Here is a 15,828-nt window from a genome sequence, read left to right as displayed (position 1 = left end):
TTTATCTCAGAAGCCCAATGACCCTTCAGGCTGGATTTTCTTACAGGATTTTCGGATTATAAACCATGTCCGTAACATTCGACTTGCTGCTTTCAGCTGATCAGGCACTTGCTGTAATTGGTTTTGTTTTAGGAAGGTTTGTTTTAAAATCCCTTCTATAAATACATGATCAGGACGAGAAGGGAGGCCCGTACATTCAACTGCATCTTAAAAGGGAAATAGATAATAACTTTCTATAAAAGCTACTCAGTAAAAAATACTGCAGCCACCAACCTGGGTATGGGGAAATGCAGGGAATTTGCACTTGACTTGGAAAAAACGGCTGCATCTGCCATCAGTGTTGACTCTGCCGTGCCCTGCGTCTCCACGCTCGCGCCGAAGAAACCTTTGATGAGATTTTTTAAGCTTAAGCTCCCTGCAAAGCCACGGAGAGGAGGAGCCCGGCAGCAGCTCCCGGGGACGGAGAGACAAGACCCCCGTCGCAGCAGACACGAGTCGGCTCTTTCCCAGGCCCTGCCCCGTCAGCCGGGGGCTCGGGTGGCCGCGCTGGGCTCACGGCCCCGCGGTACCTGTGCCTCACAGGCGAGGACTTCCATTTCCCAGGGCAAGAACTTTAATTAGATAAATCGGACTAACCGGGATAAATGGAAAATTGATTAACACAGTGCTAAGGGTAGAAACCCCGCTAGTTACCTGAACGGTGCTCACTGGGTAAAACACCTCCCTTTGTGGCACCCGTGACCAGTTATTACAGTGCCATAAACACGGAAAAAACCCACAAGGACGACGCAGCATCACCCCAAGCCTTCAGCCGCGCGTCTGAGAGATGGTGGCAGCAAGAAAATCCTCGCCTCCCCCCACTCGCCTCCCCTCCGTATCTGAAGGCTTTATTTGTTCATTAGCATTTTTTATTTGCATTCACAGAGGCTTAATGAGATGGCCAGCCTGTGTAAAACAAAAATCCGCCACTGGGGAAGAGCCCATTAGTGGCTGTAAGGCAACATGTAACTGTCTCCCATGCAAAGCGCTTCTTCCCGTGCTTTGATGACACTGACTGCTATTTAAAAGGGAAAGCTGCAGATTCCCGAGCAGTTCATCACTGCTAATTAGTCTTTGCCTTTTAAAGTTTGTTCAGCAGCTGCCCGATGCTACGAACACATCCCTTTCCTGCAACCCCCCGGCAGCCGTCGCGGTGTGGGGCACCCCATGGCCATGGGCAGGACCCCGGGGGCGGCTGTGGGGCAAAGGAAAGGGGAAACGCTCCCCCGGAACATTGGGGGGGGGTTTCCACCAGCTCAGCTGGGCCGCGTGGTTTCCAGGGGATAAGGGGCTGGTGCCAGGATGGAGACCCCGTTCTGCTCCTGCTGCAGGAGCTGCTCCCAAAAGTGGCCGACACAGCCCCCTGCCCAGTGCCCGGCGGGTCCCCGCGTGCCGTCCTGCTCTGACGCTGCCAGCCCCTCGCCCACAAAACCAAACTTGACCCCGGTGCTCTCGCTCTGCCTCGCCTGGGACGTGGCCAGTGATTCATTTCCACTGCCAAAGCCCTGTGTTGACATTGAAACGGGCGTTATCGCAGGCGCTGGTGCACCGGGGCGAGGGTGTACCTGTTGGTATAAGAACAATGCCGCGGCGCTGCCCGCACCCGCAGAGCCCAGCCGAGGCCAGCGCTGCCGCCGAGCCGCCGACATGAAGCGTCTCCTCCTCCTCGCCATGCTCTGCCTCTCCCTGGCCAGCGGCTTGAAAAGGTAAGGGGGTCCCCAGCGAGCTCCCTGGGCTCGGAGGGGCTTCGCTCCCTGGGTCCTGCCAGCACCGAGCGTGGCAGTGATGCACGGGCAGAGCTGAGCTCCCCCGGCACGGGCGCCCTGCGGCGGCACGGGAGCCGAGGGCTGTGCAAACAGACAGGGCAGAAAACGCCAGCACGACGTCCCCTCTCCCAGTCCTTTTCCATCAGTCATGTCGAGCTCCTGCCCGACCCATCGAGCGAGCAGGCCTGTGCTGGGGTGTGCGGGCTCTCCTGCCAGCTTTGCCCTTGATTTGCTGCCTCCTAAAAGAGATCAAGTCCCCCGTTTCGCTGTGCCTCGGCTAGAAAGCATTGCAGCGGGGGATGTGGGGAAGCAGCACCTGCATCCTGGTGGCACTGGGACCCTCAGCGTGGATGTGGGGGCTGCACGACGTCGCCAGCATCCGCACCCCAGGCAAGTGACCAGGACCCTTGCTCCCCCAGGGTGACCCTGATGCGGCACCGCTCCCTGCGGAAGTCGCTGCGGGACCGTGGGCAGCTCTCCCACTTCTGGAAAGCCCACAAGCTCGACATGGTCCAGTACAGCGAGGACTGCGCTGCCTTCACGGAGGCCAATGAGCCTCTCATCAACTACCTGGACGTAAGCGTGGTGGCACCAAGGGCTGGGGGGTTCTGAGTCCCAGCAGCGTGCCCCAGACACCCCGAAAGCACCTTAGTTTGCATGAGCGGTCCCCAATGCCCAAATGTTTCCCATAAAGCCCGTGCCTGCTAGCAGAGCATGCCTGCAGCCAGTGCCCCAGCGTGCCAGGGCTCGCTGCCTGCCCGCTCCTGCCTGGTCCTTTGTTCCCGGGAATGTGACGATGAGAGGGGACAAGGGAGCGCATTCATGGCAGGCGCTGCCAGCCCTCTCCTTGCCCGCTGCGCTCCCCGAGCCCGCGGTGCTCTCGGGCACACGGCGGGGAGACAGATTTCCTCCAAAACTAACACGTATGGCACGCATCAGAGAAGACCCCGCCGCAAAGGACCCAGAGCCAGAGGTGGAGGGTGTTCCCCAGGCTCTTCCCATTCCCCAGCAGCGTGAGGGTCCTGTCCCCAAAGCCCCTGCCACTGTCTGCATCCCGCTGGTGAGGGTCCCCTCGGGGCCTGGCCTTCCGGCTGAATCCAGCAGGAAGAGGATGGCGCCCGCACCCTCCATCCTGCTTCTTGTTATCGCCTTGCCTTGTTGTTCCTTAAATATTTGGCTCCTTTATTTCACCTGGCACGATGCGGCCGTGACAGATCAAACATCGCCCTGGAGCCAGCCATCCCCTGCACCAAACCCCTTCAGTTCTCTGCAGATGCCCCGGCACAGGCTCCCCTTTGCCAGGACTTCTTGGCGTGCTGACGGCTAACGGCTCTGCTCTTTGCTAGATGGAGTATTTCGGGCAGATCTCCATCGGGACCCCCCCCCAGAACTTCACTGTGATATTCGACACGGGCTCCTCCAACCTCTGGGTGCCGTCCGCCTACTGCATCAGCAAAGCCTGCAGTGAGTAGGGGGTCCCCAACCAGTCGTCCCCACCTGGCTGGCTGCAGTGGGACCCCGGGTGACACCCCAGGGTGGCCCCAGAGGCCGTGGGGTCACCAGCGCACACAGCCCAGGGCCGTTGCAGGGACCTCCCCACCCAGCTGAGCCCTCCAAGGCACCCACAGATAACAGAAATCCGGGGGTGAGCGGGGGGAGCCTCAGCGGGTTTGTTTGCTCAGGCGCAGGCGGCGATCACACCACCAGCACCCAGCACCATCAGCCCGCGGGAGATATCGGACGTGCTCTTTAGGCCATTCTTATGGGAGAGCCTTTAAACAAACAAGCAAAGATGATAGCGCATAATACGGCTTGTCAGCAAGGGGCTGGGTGGCAGGAACAAGGCGGGCACAGAGACCACGGCGTGGCTCCGGGCTGGCTGCCCGGGGGCTCGGCGGGTGACAAGCACTGGGCTTGTTCGGGCTGTTAGCCATGAGCCGGCCCCGGCAAGTCCAGCCCTGCTGCCCCGGGACACGGAGCACCTCCAAGCAGCCCCAGGGCTCGTCAGGTGCTTCCAAAAGAGCCCAGGGAGGGTTGGGGAAAACAGCCGGGTACAGCAGTGCCCGTGGGGCTGCTTCTGTCTGTAAAAGGGGAACAGCAGTGCTGATCTTCAGGTCTCATAAAAATATTGCACGAGCTAATCCCGCTCCCCTTAACAAACCTCACACCTTTCAGGCAGATGGAAATGGGGTAAGTTTGATCCCTCCTCAAAAACGCCAGCATGCCCTGTTGTCTCGTGAGCAGCTCCTTCCCTCGGCAGTGTGCCCGTGACGCAGGCATTTCGGCGATGCCGCCTTGCCCCATCGGTTTGCTCCGAGGCCGGTCGCTGCCGCCGGCTGTGGCGGGGGCTCCCGGCATCCATGGCCCTGCAGATGAATGGCATTTTGGTGACAGCTCATCTCCTTCCCAGCTGAGCACACCAGGTTTCAGCCGTCACTGTCCAGCACGTACCAGGCGATAGGGACCCCCTTCTCCATCCAGTACGGGACCGGCAGTTTGACGGGGGTCATTGGATCTGACCAAGTAGTCGTGAGTCATCTTTGGTTTCTCCTGCTCTGGACAACGTGCCTGGGACTTGCCTACAGACTCAGCATCACCATCGAGCCTCCTCCTCCTCCCCGCAGGTCGAGGGCCTCACCGTGAGCAACCAGCAGTTTGCAGAGAGCATCAGCGAGCCGGGAAAAGCCTTCCTGGATGCAGAGTTTGACGGGATCCTGGGGCTGGCTTACCCCTCGCTGGCTGTGGATGGGGTCACCCCTGTCTTCGACAACATGATGGCACAAAATCTGGTGGATCTGCCCATGTTCTCTGTCTACATGAGCACGTATGGACACGGCTTTGCTCCGGGCTGTTGCTTAGACTCAGGCATTGCTTTTAGGGGGGGCTGCTAAAATAAGGATGTTTTACTGAGATGGTAAAGGGGTTTTTGGTACCATGCCGAGCATCACAGACCTGAGGCCTTACAGGAATAAAGCAAATGACCCTAAGCATTTGTGGGAAGAGAGTGGGTATAAATCCACCTGTTTAAAATGCAATGTAAAAAAGAGAAAATCCCTCACGTCTCCTCCTCCTCTCTCCAGCAACCCCGACTCCTCCATGGGAGGAGAGCTGCTCTTTGGTGGCTTTGACCCCTCTCGCTTCACGGGGACCCTGAACTGGGTGCCGGTCACCCAGCAAGGGTACTGGCAGATCCAGCTGGACAAGTGAGTGGTGCTGGGCAGGGAGGGAAGAGTTGGGCTGGGGCGGGGGAGCTGGACAAGTCCCTCCTGGTCCTTCTCTCTTTCCTCCTCATCCAGCGTCCAGGTGGGTGGGACAGTGGCTTTCTGCGGGAACGGCTGCCAGGCCATCGTGGACACCGGGACGTCGCTCCTCACGGGTCCCACCAAGGATATAAAAGAATTGCAAAGCTATATTGGTGCCACGCCTGTGGATGGAGAGGTGAGAGCGAGGGTGGGGAGCGGAGGGGGCAAAGCCCTGGGACCCCCACCCCGCCGGGAGGGACCTCCGGCGGAGCAGCACCACTGAGCCGCCCGGCTGTTTGGCAGTACGCCGTGGAGTGCAGCAACCTCAACGTGATGCCCGACGTGACCTTCACCATCAACGGGCTCCCCTACACGCTCAGTGCCCAGGCCTACACCCTCATGGTACGGCTGCGGTTCCACGGGTGCCACCACCCCCAATTCCCATCCGCTGGGTTGGAAACGTGGCTCCGGAGACAAAGGTGGCCCCGAGCCACCTGTCCTGGCCGGTGACGAGCCCCACTCGTGCACAGGACCTGCAGCCACCATTCCTGCATGTTTCTGTGTGCACGAGGCTCTCGGGTTCGTCCCCAGCTTTGCACTTCTCCTTCCCCAGGAGTACAGCGACAGCATGGCCATCTGCACCAGCGGCTTCCAGGGCATGGACATCCCCCCTCCCGCTGGACCCCTCTGGATTTTGGGCGACGTTTTCATCCGTCAGTTTTACTCCGTCTTTGACCGTGGAAATAACAGGGTGGGGTTGGCCCCCGCCGTCCCTTAGGGCTGCGGCATCCCGGGGAGCAGGAGGGGAAGGGAGGGCAGGGCAGGGGATTTCACTGCTCTATCAGTGTCCCTGGAGGTGATGAAGGCACCCGGGGACCGTGGCTGAAGAGCCCAGCAGAAGTTGAGTCCATGCCAGGAAGCCATTTCATAATGAATATAAAAATGTCTTGAGCAGCTCTGTGATCTGCTTTGCAGATTCTCTTTTTTTTAAAAACGGGTCAATAAAAGTTTTAATAAAATACAACCTGCCATGCTCGTGCTGTGAGTAGCACAGCAGCCACCCTGCAGATCTCAGCTGGGATGCCCTGCAGTATTAAATCCTCCTTCCCTGGCCCCTGACCTCCTACCCGGCGAGCCAAAAGCCTCGGTGCACCCACAGCAGTGCCAGGGCTGAATGCTCGGAGCCTCCCCTCTCCGGGGGGAGCTTTGGCGGTGCAGGAGATGCTGCTGGCCCTGGGTAGCATTGGATCTGAAAGGTCAGCCTCCGTGGTCCTTAGCTGGGATTTCCACACTGGCAGAAGAGGCCACTTTGCCTCTTGATGTAGAGCAGAAAGTCCCGGGAGGCGGCTCTGGGCATCCCCGAGCTCCCCGCCGAGCCCTGCGGGCAGGGGCAGGGCAGGGGCTGGGGGAGCAGCAAGTTCACCGGGAAAACGTGTCGCTTCAGCAGGCTGAGCTGGTGCCGATAAACAAGAAGGTGCTTATGAGACTGGAGAGACCCCGGGGCTCTTTCTGTGCCACAAAACTCCCGGAATAACTGGTGATTTCCAGTGAATTTTGCTTTGATCCCTGGGATACTTGCAAAGACAACATGGTTGGTGGGTGCACGAAGCGAGAGGGGGCAAACCAGCTGCCAAGCTCTGCAGCCAGCGGCCGTGGGCTGGGCTGGCTCGGAGGGCGGTGGGGGCCGGGGGGCTGTGGGGGGCAGTGGGGGGCTGCCAGGGGCCGTTGGGGGCTGCCAGCCCGGGAATCACTGCAGCGCATGTGACTTGCTGACAGTGCAAGGGATGCGGGAGAAGGCATGAGCAATCGTGGCTCATGCATGATGCATCCTCAGACACGCATGGAAGGCAGCGAGAAAGGGAAGCACAGAGAAGGGTTATTTTTATCCGTGCCTTGGCTCAGTTTTCCTGGCTGATACTGAAGCAAGGCCCTGCTGCCGGCTGGCGTCGAGGCCGAGGTGCCGGGGTCCCCGCGGCCGGGGCCAGGCTTCGCGGCCACTGCATCCTTCCCAGACGGGAGCAGACTTCAGGGTTGGGTCTGAGAGTGCTCGAAAATTCAGCTCTGGTTGTAAACTTTGTGGCTCAGCCTTGTCGTTTGCAATAGAAGGAAATATCTGTCTTACTGAGAAGCATTGATTGTGCCACTGACCAACATATGGTTTCTGTAACCGGTTCCTGTATTGACTTCACCTCAGCTGTGCTTTCCCCAGGCGGGGCACAGATAAGGTGCGGGGGCAGCTGGACAAAGGTCTCCTCTCCCTCTTGCAGCTTAACTCTTAGCACTCCAAGGTGCTGCTGGGCACCAGCCCATCACCGCAGCCGTAAGCACTGGGGAGCATCCAGCTTCCCCAGCACGACGAGGGACCACCTGGTGTCCCCAAACACTGGCCGGCAGCAAGAGGTGGCCCAGCCTGGACTCGACCAGGACTGCTCCAGTGCCACATGCTCTTGAGACCCCAGAGCATCCCACGTCCTCTCGGCGGGTGTCAAGGGGCCCTCTCCAGCCCTCCTCCCCACGCATGGGGGATGCTCAGGGGACGTTGCCCCAGCAAATACTGAGCATCCCGATAGGGAGCAACTGGGCTCCCTCTGTCCCCCGGGGAGCAGAGGTGGCTGAACAGCCGTAGGGAACAGTTTAGTCACTTGGACGCCTTTTGCTTTCTTCCCTTTCCCTCACTCTCACTGCCCTGCGAGCCTTGCCGCAGGGAACAGCCCGTCCTCTCCTTGTCCACACGAGCCTTTCCTCTGGACGTGGCAGTCCTCAGCCTGTGTTTCATCGTCTCCTAGCTGCAAGATCTTCCTCATAGTCACAGGGCAAAAAACCTACACTTTTTTCCTCAGAATTGCTGACTTGGTGAAGCAATCAGGACAGGATTGTAGCTGTAGTTGCAGGAGCTGCTGAGCAACGTCTTGGCCATCACCTCCCCTACACCACCGCTCCCACTGCCTTCATCCGGGGTGAAGCTCACACCAGGAGCGGTAAGAAGAGCAGAAGCTTTGGGAAAATCCCTTTTCTTGTGAAATCAAACAAAAGCTGGAGCCAGCGCTGAGCCCGGGCTGGGCACCCTTATGGGTACGGCCCCTCCTGCCCGAAAGCAGAAGTGGCTGCGGGCACCGGCTGTAGCAACGCAACCGCAAACCCCATCTCCACCAGCATGAGGAGGCATCGATCATCTGACCGGGTGAGCAATGTCCATCCCACCGGGCTTGGAGGGACACGTGGAGAGGAATGAGGGCAGAAGTAGTTGGGGGGGAGGTGGGATAAAGAAGTCTCTCTGCAAGAGCAAAGGTGAAGCAGCACGAAGAAAACAGGCTGAAAACAGGGATTAGGAGACCTGCTCCGGGGAAACATCAGCCTTTTACCCATCGCTGGTGAGAACTGGTTCAGGTTCTTCTCCTGCCTCATCCCAGCTCCTCCCTGTGCTTGCCCCGGGGGGGGAAAAAACAGATTTTTCTGGCCAGACAGGTCCCAAAATTACACCTGGGAAGGAAGAGGAGGAGGGTCTGTCCTGCTGAGTGCAATGATCTTCCCTGAGATCCCATAAGGAATGTCTACAGGAAAAAAAATCTGCAAAAATGAGGGCAGCCAGTGGAAAAGCCTGCGTCCCCGGGCGTGGGGTCCCTCCAAGGCCACTGGCTGTTGTTGTTCAGGGTGAGGGAGCCAGGAGGGTTCACAGATGGGGGGGACACCCCGCTCCCAGCGCAAACCCCAAATCCTATCAAATGCTTGGCAAAGGCTCAGGACCTGCCCCTTCAGCTGGGGAGCACAGCTCTGTCTTTGCAGCCACTGCCAAGCGGGTTTTCCCACGCCAAAGATCCATGGCCACCAGCCTGATGCTCAAAGAGATGGCCAGAGGCTTCCTCGGTTGCTCCATGGTGGCAGCTGAGATCCCCAAATTCCCACTTGCCAGTTGAACACATCCTCCTCCAGGAGATGCCACCGGCTGTGGTTACTGGGGCTCCCATCCTGACAAGGTCCCCTCCTTTTGGGGTGCCCATGGGATGCTGGTGTTGGCCGTGGGTGCTGGATGGGAGCCCCTGAGGACTGGGGGTTGCAGGGATGCGGCACGGTGTGCCGAGGGGCTGCAAACGCTCCTGCTTCCCACCCTGCCCCTCTCCTCCTGCCTGCAAAAGGAGACGAAGCCACACAGAACCCACAGCCCCCTCAAAGGGACCCCTGCCCATCTGCTCCCCCCTTTCTGCCGGACGGAGCCCCCAGCCCCACCTTGCCTGCCCCCGTCCCCTCGCTGTCCCCGGCTCCCGAAGCTGCTTATCCCGTCCCACGCTATCGGAGCTGCCTGAGCAAAGTCCGGGGTGGCTCCCGCGGGCTCCGGGGATGCTGCCGATAGCCCCGCCGGGGTTTTGTTCTCAGCGCTAAATAATCCCCCGGCAGGAACGCAGATAAGGGGTCCCGGGGAGGTGGGTAAAAGGTACCGGGGGATCCTGAGCAAGAGAAGAGGCCAAAAGTCAATCCCAAACCCCAGCAGACGAGGAGACCTTGTTCTCGTTCCCCTATCAGACTCCGAGCTGGGGAGCGCCCGGCAGAGCCTCGGAGCCTCGGAGAACTCCGTGACATCCCAGCGCCCGCCCGCGGCTCCTCCACCGGCTCCGGCAGGATCTCGGCCCCCTTCTGCTGATGTCACGGCGCGGGGCCCCGCAGCCGCCTTCCCCGGGCGGCGGGCAGGCGGCAACCAGCGCCGGGGACGGCCGCCCTTTCCTGGATCCTCCTCTCTCGCCTCTTCCCTCCCCGGGACGCCGGCTGGAACGGAGCCGAGAGCCTCGGCCGCCCGGCAGACGGATGCCCCGGCAGGTGAGTGCGCTGCCCTCCGGCCCCCCTGCACCGGGGCTGCGGCCGCGGCTGCAGCTGAGCGGGGGACCCCTGGAGCAACCGCCAGCAGGCAAAAAGGTTGGGAAACTCCATTTTGAGTTTAAAACCGCCTGGCCTCCGAGAAAGCTGGCCGGCGCTGGCAAAAGGACTGGAAAGTTTGTGCATGCTGAGACACGAGGCTCTGCCTGTGCCAAGGATGCTGCCCGCAGCCGGGCTGGGGTGGCAGAGGGGGTGCGGGAGAGCCTGGACCCCACGGCCGAGAGCCGCCCGGGCAGGGGCGATGTGCCAAGGGGGAACGGCGCAGGACTGGCCAACGCATGGGGGAAAAATGCAGAGATACGGTAAGTGTTTCCATCTGCGCCTCGGCCGGTGCCGTGCCTGAGGCTGCCACGCAGACGGGGCTGCTGAGACCGCCGGAGGATGCTTGTCCCCGCCTGGGGAGGGGGTTTGCTGGAGGTGCTCAGGGCTCCTGCCTCGGGATGGCCAGGCACAGACACGTGGGGACACCAGGACATGTTGGGGATGCAGCCTGTGGGGAGCCTTTCGGGGTGCTCCCGGGCTGGGTGGTATCCCTGGGCTGTGCTCGGGGCACCCAGGGAAGTCCAGCCAGCCGAGGTCTTCTTTAATAAACTTAATTTTCCCCAGGACCCCCGGTGTGTGCCAGGTTTAGGGGGAGAGACTGCACTTCAGAGGGAGAGGGAGAGGCAGGGAATTTGCTCACAGCAGCTTTTAATGGTGATGATTTGGTGCGGCGCGGTGGCGTGTCTGGACGTGCACCGGCACCTCGGGAGCTGGTCCCGGGCGGTGACGTGGGCTGGGCTCGGCACGGGGGTTTCTGTCCCCACCACCGCCGGGACGCAAGTGCAGCAGGGTGCTGGCATGGCACGGACACGGTGCTGGCACGGTGCGGACACAGCAGCGTCCGAGGCCCCGGGATGACCAGAGTGGGAGTGGGGAGAGGCTGTGGGGAGCAGCAGCGGCTCCCACACCTCCACCAGCGCCGCGGGTCTTGCCAGGAGCCGGTCCCATCCCCGCAGCTGGGTGACCCCCTCTCGTCCCACAGGGCCCGTCCATGGATACCAGCAAGAAGGTGGACCTGAAGATAATCATCATAGGAGCTCTGGGGTAAGGAGCGGCGCCGGCGATGGGAGGGAAGCCCCGCGTGTGCTGACCTGGGAGCCTGAGGGTCGCAGCCCCTGTCCTTGCTGTGACCGATCCCCTGAGCCCAGCTTCGCGGTGCAAATCCTCACCCACGTCCCTTCCCTCCCGCCAGCGTGGGCAAAACCTCCCTCCTGCACCAGTACGTGCACAAGACGTTTTACGAAGACTACCGCACCACGCTGGGCGCCAGCATCCTGACCAAAGTCCTCGCGGTGGACAACACCCCCCTGAAACTGCAGGTGAGCGGGGCCGGGACTGCCGGGGGTGCCCACCATGATCCCGTGGGCACGTGTGTCCCACCATGTCCTGCTGTCCCCAAATGGGTGTCATGAGGTGCGGGGCTGGATTTGCAGGGCCTGATTTTCAGCAGCCCTGAGCATCTGTGAACTATACTGAAACCCCACATGAGTTTTGGGGGCTCAGCACTCCCTGAAGCTGATCCCCTGAGCTTAACAGAGCACAGGGCTGCAAACACCCGCGCCGCTCGTGTCGTGCGTCTGTACCTGTGCCCTTCTCTGCCCTAGATCTGGGACACGGGGGGACAGGAACGATTCCGGTCCATGGTGTCAACCTTTTACAAAGGCTCGGACGGCTGCATGCTGGCCTTCGACGTGACGGACAGGGAGTCCTTTGAGTCCCTGGACAACTGGAGAGATGACTTCCTGGAGAAGGTCATTCCAAGGGAGCAAGATTTCCCCATGGTCGTGCTGGGGAACAAAATAGACATCTGCGATCGGCAGGTAAGGGCAGAGGAGAGAGTGGAGTGTGTGGTTTGGGACGCCTTAGTGCCCCAACATCTTACGAGTGCTGATCCTTCGCCTGCAGAACCAGCTGCCTTCTGATGCTCACATGAAAACCAGGGCTCCTGGGCCTCGGAGGGCATAAGCAGCATCTTCGCACTGCCCTTCGCAGCAGAGATTGTCCCTACTAAAGGCAGCAGGAATTAAGCATCTCAGATAGCTGCCTGCACTGCCAGCATCCCGCCCTCACCCCGCAGGGCTGGATGGGCGAGGAGGGTCCCCTGTGCCAACCCTCCAGCAGCTACGGGCAGCCCTGCGCAGGGCTGTGTTGTGGCTCCATCCTCCTTTCCCGCAGGTACCCAAGGAGATGGCCTCAGCCTGGTGCAAGGAGAAAGACATCCCTTATTTTGAAGTCAGCGCCAAGAACAACATCAATGTTGCAGAGGCTTTCGAGACCCTCGCAAAGCAGGCATTAACAACGGTGAGCATCGCTCCCGCACCAAGCCTGTGCCCGCAGCAGGGATTCGGGTGGGAGCCGGACTCAGCCGCTCCCCGGAGCTGATCCGACAGACCCTCACAGCCCACCTTCTGATGCAGAATATCTTCTATTTATAACGTGTAGGAGAACCCCAGGAAAAGAAATGCATCAGTGTTTGATTTCTTAAAATAGTTCTAAAACAAGTTAGAAAATAATAAGAATTGCTATTTCTCTTTGCCCATGGTGACAGCAATGGGGCATGCGGCACCGCACAGCGCGCCAGCACTGTCCTCTAGCGGCCATCCCACGGGGACCTTCGTGTCCCCATGCCAAGAAAGAGGGGTGGCCCCGCTCCTCGGCTGAGCTGGACGGCTTTTCCCTGGATTTTGTCTTTAATCACGCATCGGGACGGAATCTGTGCTCCCCAGTCCTTCGGTCCGCTCAGGCTGACTCTGCGCTAACACCACTCACCCTTTCTCTTCTCTGTTTTTTCCAGTATAAAGGGATTTTTGAGAGTTATTTAACTGACTCCATCAAACTCACTCCCAATGACAAGCCCAAGAAGAGCTGCTGCTGACCCCGGGCACGCTGCCGCGCTCCGGGCTGTCCTGCGCGAGCACCCCACAAGCCCAAGGCTGGAGCCCGGCCGCAGAGGTTGGCCAAGCCGGGACACAGGACGGTTGCCACTCGACGTGCCAGGGCCAGCTGGCTGCACCTCCCGGGGCTTGCTGCTTCCCACGTCTCCGGAGCTGCTCTCCCAAACCAGCAGCCTCCCAAATCGCCACTGCATCACGGTGGCCCCGTCTCCCTCGATCCGCTGTTGTGTGGCACCCGAGCGGGTGATCCCCCCGTGGTGACGGTGCCAGGGAGCCAGGCAGCGCTCCGGATGCCTTGCCAGAGACCATGACCTTGGCCCCGCAGGTGACCCTTCCTGGTGCGTGGACTGGTGGCCCCGCGGCACTCACGGTGCTCACGGTGCGTACGGGCTGTCCTGGGGGAGGAGTGGGGCTGGTGGCCACGGCACAGGTCTGAGAGCAGCCAGGTCCCCTCCCGGGGACAGCCGCTGCGGATGTAACCGTTCTGTGCCTCAGTTTCCCCTGCTCTCATGCACACCCCCTGTCAAACCCCTTCCACCTCCCGCCTCACTGGTGAGGATCCTCGGTAAAGCACTTTGTCAGGGATTCTTTTTTTAAAAAAAGGAAAGTAAATATTTCATTTTTATTTATATACGTGTGTCTCCTGTGGTCCGGCAGCAGGAGGATGGGGTGGGGGCTCCGGGCTCTTGCACTGTCCCGTGGGCCATGCTCCAGACTTTCCTCCACCTGCGCCAGCTTCTCAGGGCAGGATGATGCATTTTGGGGCTGGATTTTTTTTCCAGTGCAAATTTTGGGTCAGGGGAGAGAGAAGGCATCTGGGTCATCGTGCAAAGTGGGTGCGCAGCGGTGGCACGGGGGCCTGGCCGGGGTGGCTGTCAGCAGAGGGAGCCCGCTGGGAGCCGAGCCCAGCAACCGCTTCCCTTCTTGCATCCATCCTGCTCTGGCTCGGGCACCTTCGAGAAGCCGCACCCAGTCACAGGCTGGGGCTGGCCAGAGAGGTGGCAGTGGCCACCCTGTGCCACCTTCCCTGCAGTCTCGGGAGCCGCATCCCTGAGGCTGCAGCACCCTGCTCGCTGCAGAGCCGTAGGGCTGGATGGACCCGGGGAGACCCCCAGCTGGGCACCCTGCCCCGTGGCTGCCCAGGCAGGTCTCCACCGGACCTCCTGCCCTCTCGCCACCCTTCTCCAGACCCATCCACACTAACTCCAGTGGTCCCTCGGAGCTTCCCAGGGGCCGTGGGGGCTCTGCCCGGCATCACCTGGACCCTTCCATGAGCAATAACCCCATTGTGGCTCTTCCCCTCCCAAGACCACCGAGCCATGACAAAGCTGGGGAGGGCACCCATCTGCGCCGGCGGCAGGGCATGGGGCCGGTGGGTGCATGCGGGCAGGGTGAAACCTGAGCGAGGGCTCGGCACAGGGGGTGCGGGGGGCCGCAGCACCATAATTAGCCTGCCAGTCTCCGGAGAGGCACGTAGAGATGTTCCCACCCTCCTCCTTACGCAACACTTAGCCTGTTTATTTGGGCACCAGGCCGGGGAGAGGATTTGTCCCTTAATATTGGGAGGAGAGGGGCATTAACTATTTCTTCCCTGAGCTCCACAGGCCCTTCCCCCTGTACCCCCGAGGCAGCTGGACAATGGCAGCTCCCCAGTGCCAGCTGGCGCAGCCCGAGCCCTTGGCCAGGCTCCGCAGCCTGCCCGGAGCCCCCCTCGTGCCCAGCATCGCCCGTGGGATGCAGCCCCCTTCCCGGCGCAGCCCTGGGCTGAGCATCAGCCAGTGCGCTCAGCCAGGTCTGTTTGGACGGCGGGTGTTAAGCACCATCCGTGTCAATAGAGATATTGTTTCTAATTACACCCTTTCTCCAGCAGCAATCAGCGCTGGAGGCGGATGCAAACTTGATGCGTTTTATTCCAGCAAACAGCAATTTGGACACCCAGAGCTGAGCAGGTCAAACGAATGCAATCAGCGGAGCGGGTGCTCCCTCGGCCGGGGCTGCGCACCGCTGGCACGTGCCCAGGGCTGCTGCGGGTGCCGAAGCCCGTGAGCGGCAGGAGCCGGAGCCAGGCGGGAGCTGCAGGCTTGGCTCGGGGTCTGCCTGCAGACCGGGCTGCCCCGGCGAGGCACGGCCAGGAGCGTGTCGCAGCACCCAGTCAAGCTGGGGTCAGACCTGCGACTGCAGGCACAGCTCGCTCCAGAGCCCTTGTTCAGGCTCTGAGATGCTGGGCTCAAACTGAGTGGGATGGAGAATAGCGGGACCTGAGAACTTTGTGTGGCCACAGAGCATCATTCCAGGCACAGGGATTAAGACTACGTAAGAGATTGCAACCCTGGGAGCTGGCAGGATCTCTAATGGCATCACCACCCTACAGAGACCCCGGCTAACGCACCCTGCAGATGTGCAGCACCATGCTGGAGCCGACCGCAGCCATCCACCTTTTCTTCTCCCTCCATCCCTCCCGGGTAGGAGCTCTGGCGTGGTCCTGCCAGCCCGGCAGCCCTGGGACAGTCGGGATCGCCCCAGGAATCCCCCCTCCAGGAAGACGGGGAGACTGAATGGGGTGGCACCGCGCCAGGCAGGATGCTGGCGGGAGCGGCCAGAGGTGCTAAGCTGGTAATACTATCCCACGGCTGAGACGTGATAAAGGACGGGGGGAGGTTTGTAACGCATGGGATTAACAAGGTCAGCTCAAGATTTTCTCAGGGTGAAAATCAAAGGGAAAAATATTTGCCCTGTGTGACTCAGTGAGTTCCTGTGCAGCCAGCGGTACCTGCTCACCCCGGCGGAGGGCCTGGCCCGTGGCAACAGTGAAGAAACCAAATCAACCTGAGCTCTCGCTCTCCCGCTGTCCTACCCCACGCTGCTGTATTTAATAAGCCAAAGATACTTTCCAGCCGTGATGCTGGGCTCTGCGCTTCACTCAGCTTGGCCAGCACAGCCAGGCTGCACCTCTGCCTTTACAGGTTTTCATTCACTGAC

The 15,828-nt window shown here is 60.6% G+C and overlaps 2 protein-coding genes across 4 annotated transcripts; both read left to right on the top strand.

Moving 5' to 3' along the window:
- The first annotated feature begins 2,240 nt into the window (after nt 1–2,240).
- On the top strand, nt 2,241–6,093 carry CTSE (cathepsin E). The gene is made up of 8 exons (XM_075174532.1): nt 2,241–2,381; nt 3,152–3,269; nt 4,216–4,334; nt 4,430–4,629; nt 4,886–5,008; nt 5,102–5,243; nt 5,351–5,449; nt 5,661–6,093. The coding sequence occupies exons 1-8, from the start codon at nt 2,313–2,315 to the stop codon at nt 5,823–5,825; spliced, it is 1,035 nt and encodes a 344-aa protein (XP_075030633.1). The 5' UTR covers nt 2,241–2,312; the 3' UTR covers nt 5,826–6,093.
- A 3,751-nt stretch (nt 6,094–9,844) lies between these two features.
- On the top strand, nt 9,845–13,480 carry RAB7B (RAB7B, member RAS oncogene family). 3 transcript variants are annotated; one of them, XM_075174155.1, is made up of 6 exons: nt 9,845–9,856; nt 10,938–10,999; nt 11,148–11,274; nt 11,560–11,775; nt 12,131–12,256; nt 12,750–13,480. In XM_075174155.1, the coding sequence occupies exons 1-6, from the start codon at nt 9,845–9,847 to the stop codon at nt 12,828–12,830; spliced, it is 624 nt and encodes a 207-aa protein (XP_075030256.1). In that variant the 3' UTR covers nt 12,831–13,480. The 3 variants fall into 3 exon arrangements, with proteins under 3 accessions (XP_075030256.1, XP_075030255.1, XP_075030257.1); XM_075174154.1 differs by having other exon boundaries at nt 9,845–9,864; nt 10,931–10,999; XM_075174156.1 differs by lacking the exons at nt 9,845–9,856; nt 12,131–12,256 and having other exon boundaries at nt 10,947–10,999.
- Nucleotides 13,481–15,828: the final 2,348 nt, after the last annotated feature.

Source organism: Calonectris borealis, chromosome 26 (assembly GCF_964195595.1).
Source record: "Calonectris borealis chromosome 26, bCalBor7.hap1.2, whole genome shotgun sequence".
Classification (NCBI taxonomy): Eukaryota; Metazoa; Chordata; class Aves; order Procellariiformes; family Procellariidae; genus Calonectris; species Calonectris borealis.
Note: the sequence above shows the minus strand (reverse complement) of the source record. Positions and strands in the feature narration are given on the sequence as shown.

What these genes read in the sequence shown, in the direction of transcription:
- CTSE (XM_075174532.1), top strand. Translation starts at nt 2,313, where the DNA reads ATGGTCCAGTACAGCGAGGACTGCGCTGCCTTCACGGAGGCCAATGAG. An exon ending in CTGCATCAGCAAAGCCTGCA is followed by an intron (nt 3,270 to 4,215) that starts GTGAGTAGGGGG and finishes TCTCCTTCCCAG; the next exon opens with CTGAGCACACCAGGTTTCAG. An exon ending in TTGGATCTGACCAAGTAGTC is followed by an intron (nt 4,335 to 4,429) that starts GTGAGTCATCTT and finishes TCCTCCCCGCAG; the next exon opens with GTCGAGGGCCTCACCGTGAG.
- RAB7B (XM_075174154.1), top strand. Translation starts at nt 9,845, where the DNA reads ATGCCCCGGCAGGTGAGTGC. An exon ending in TAGACATCTGCGATCGGCAG is followed by an intron (nt 11,776 to 12,130) that starts GTAAGGGCAGAG and finishes CCTTTCCCGCAG; the next exon opens with GTACCCAAGGAGATGGCCTC. An exon ending in CAAAGCAGGCATTAACAACG is followed by an intron (nt 12,257 to 12,749) that starts GTGAGCATCGCT and finishes TGTTTTTTCCAG; the next exon opens with TATAAAGGGATTTTTGAGAG.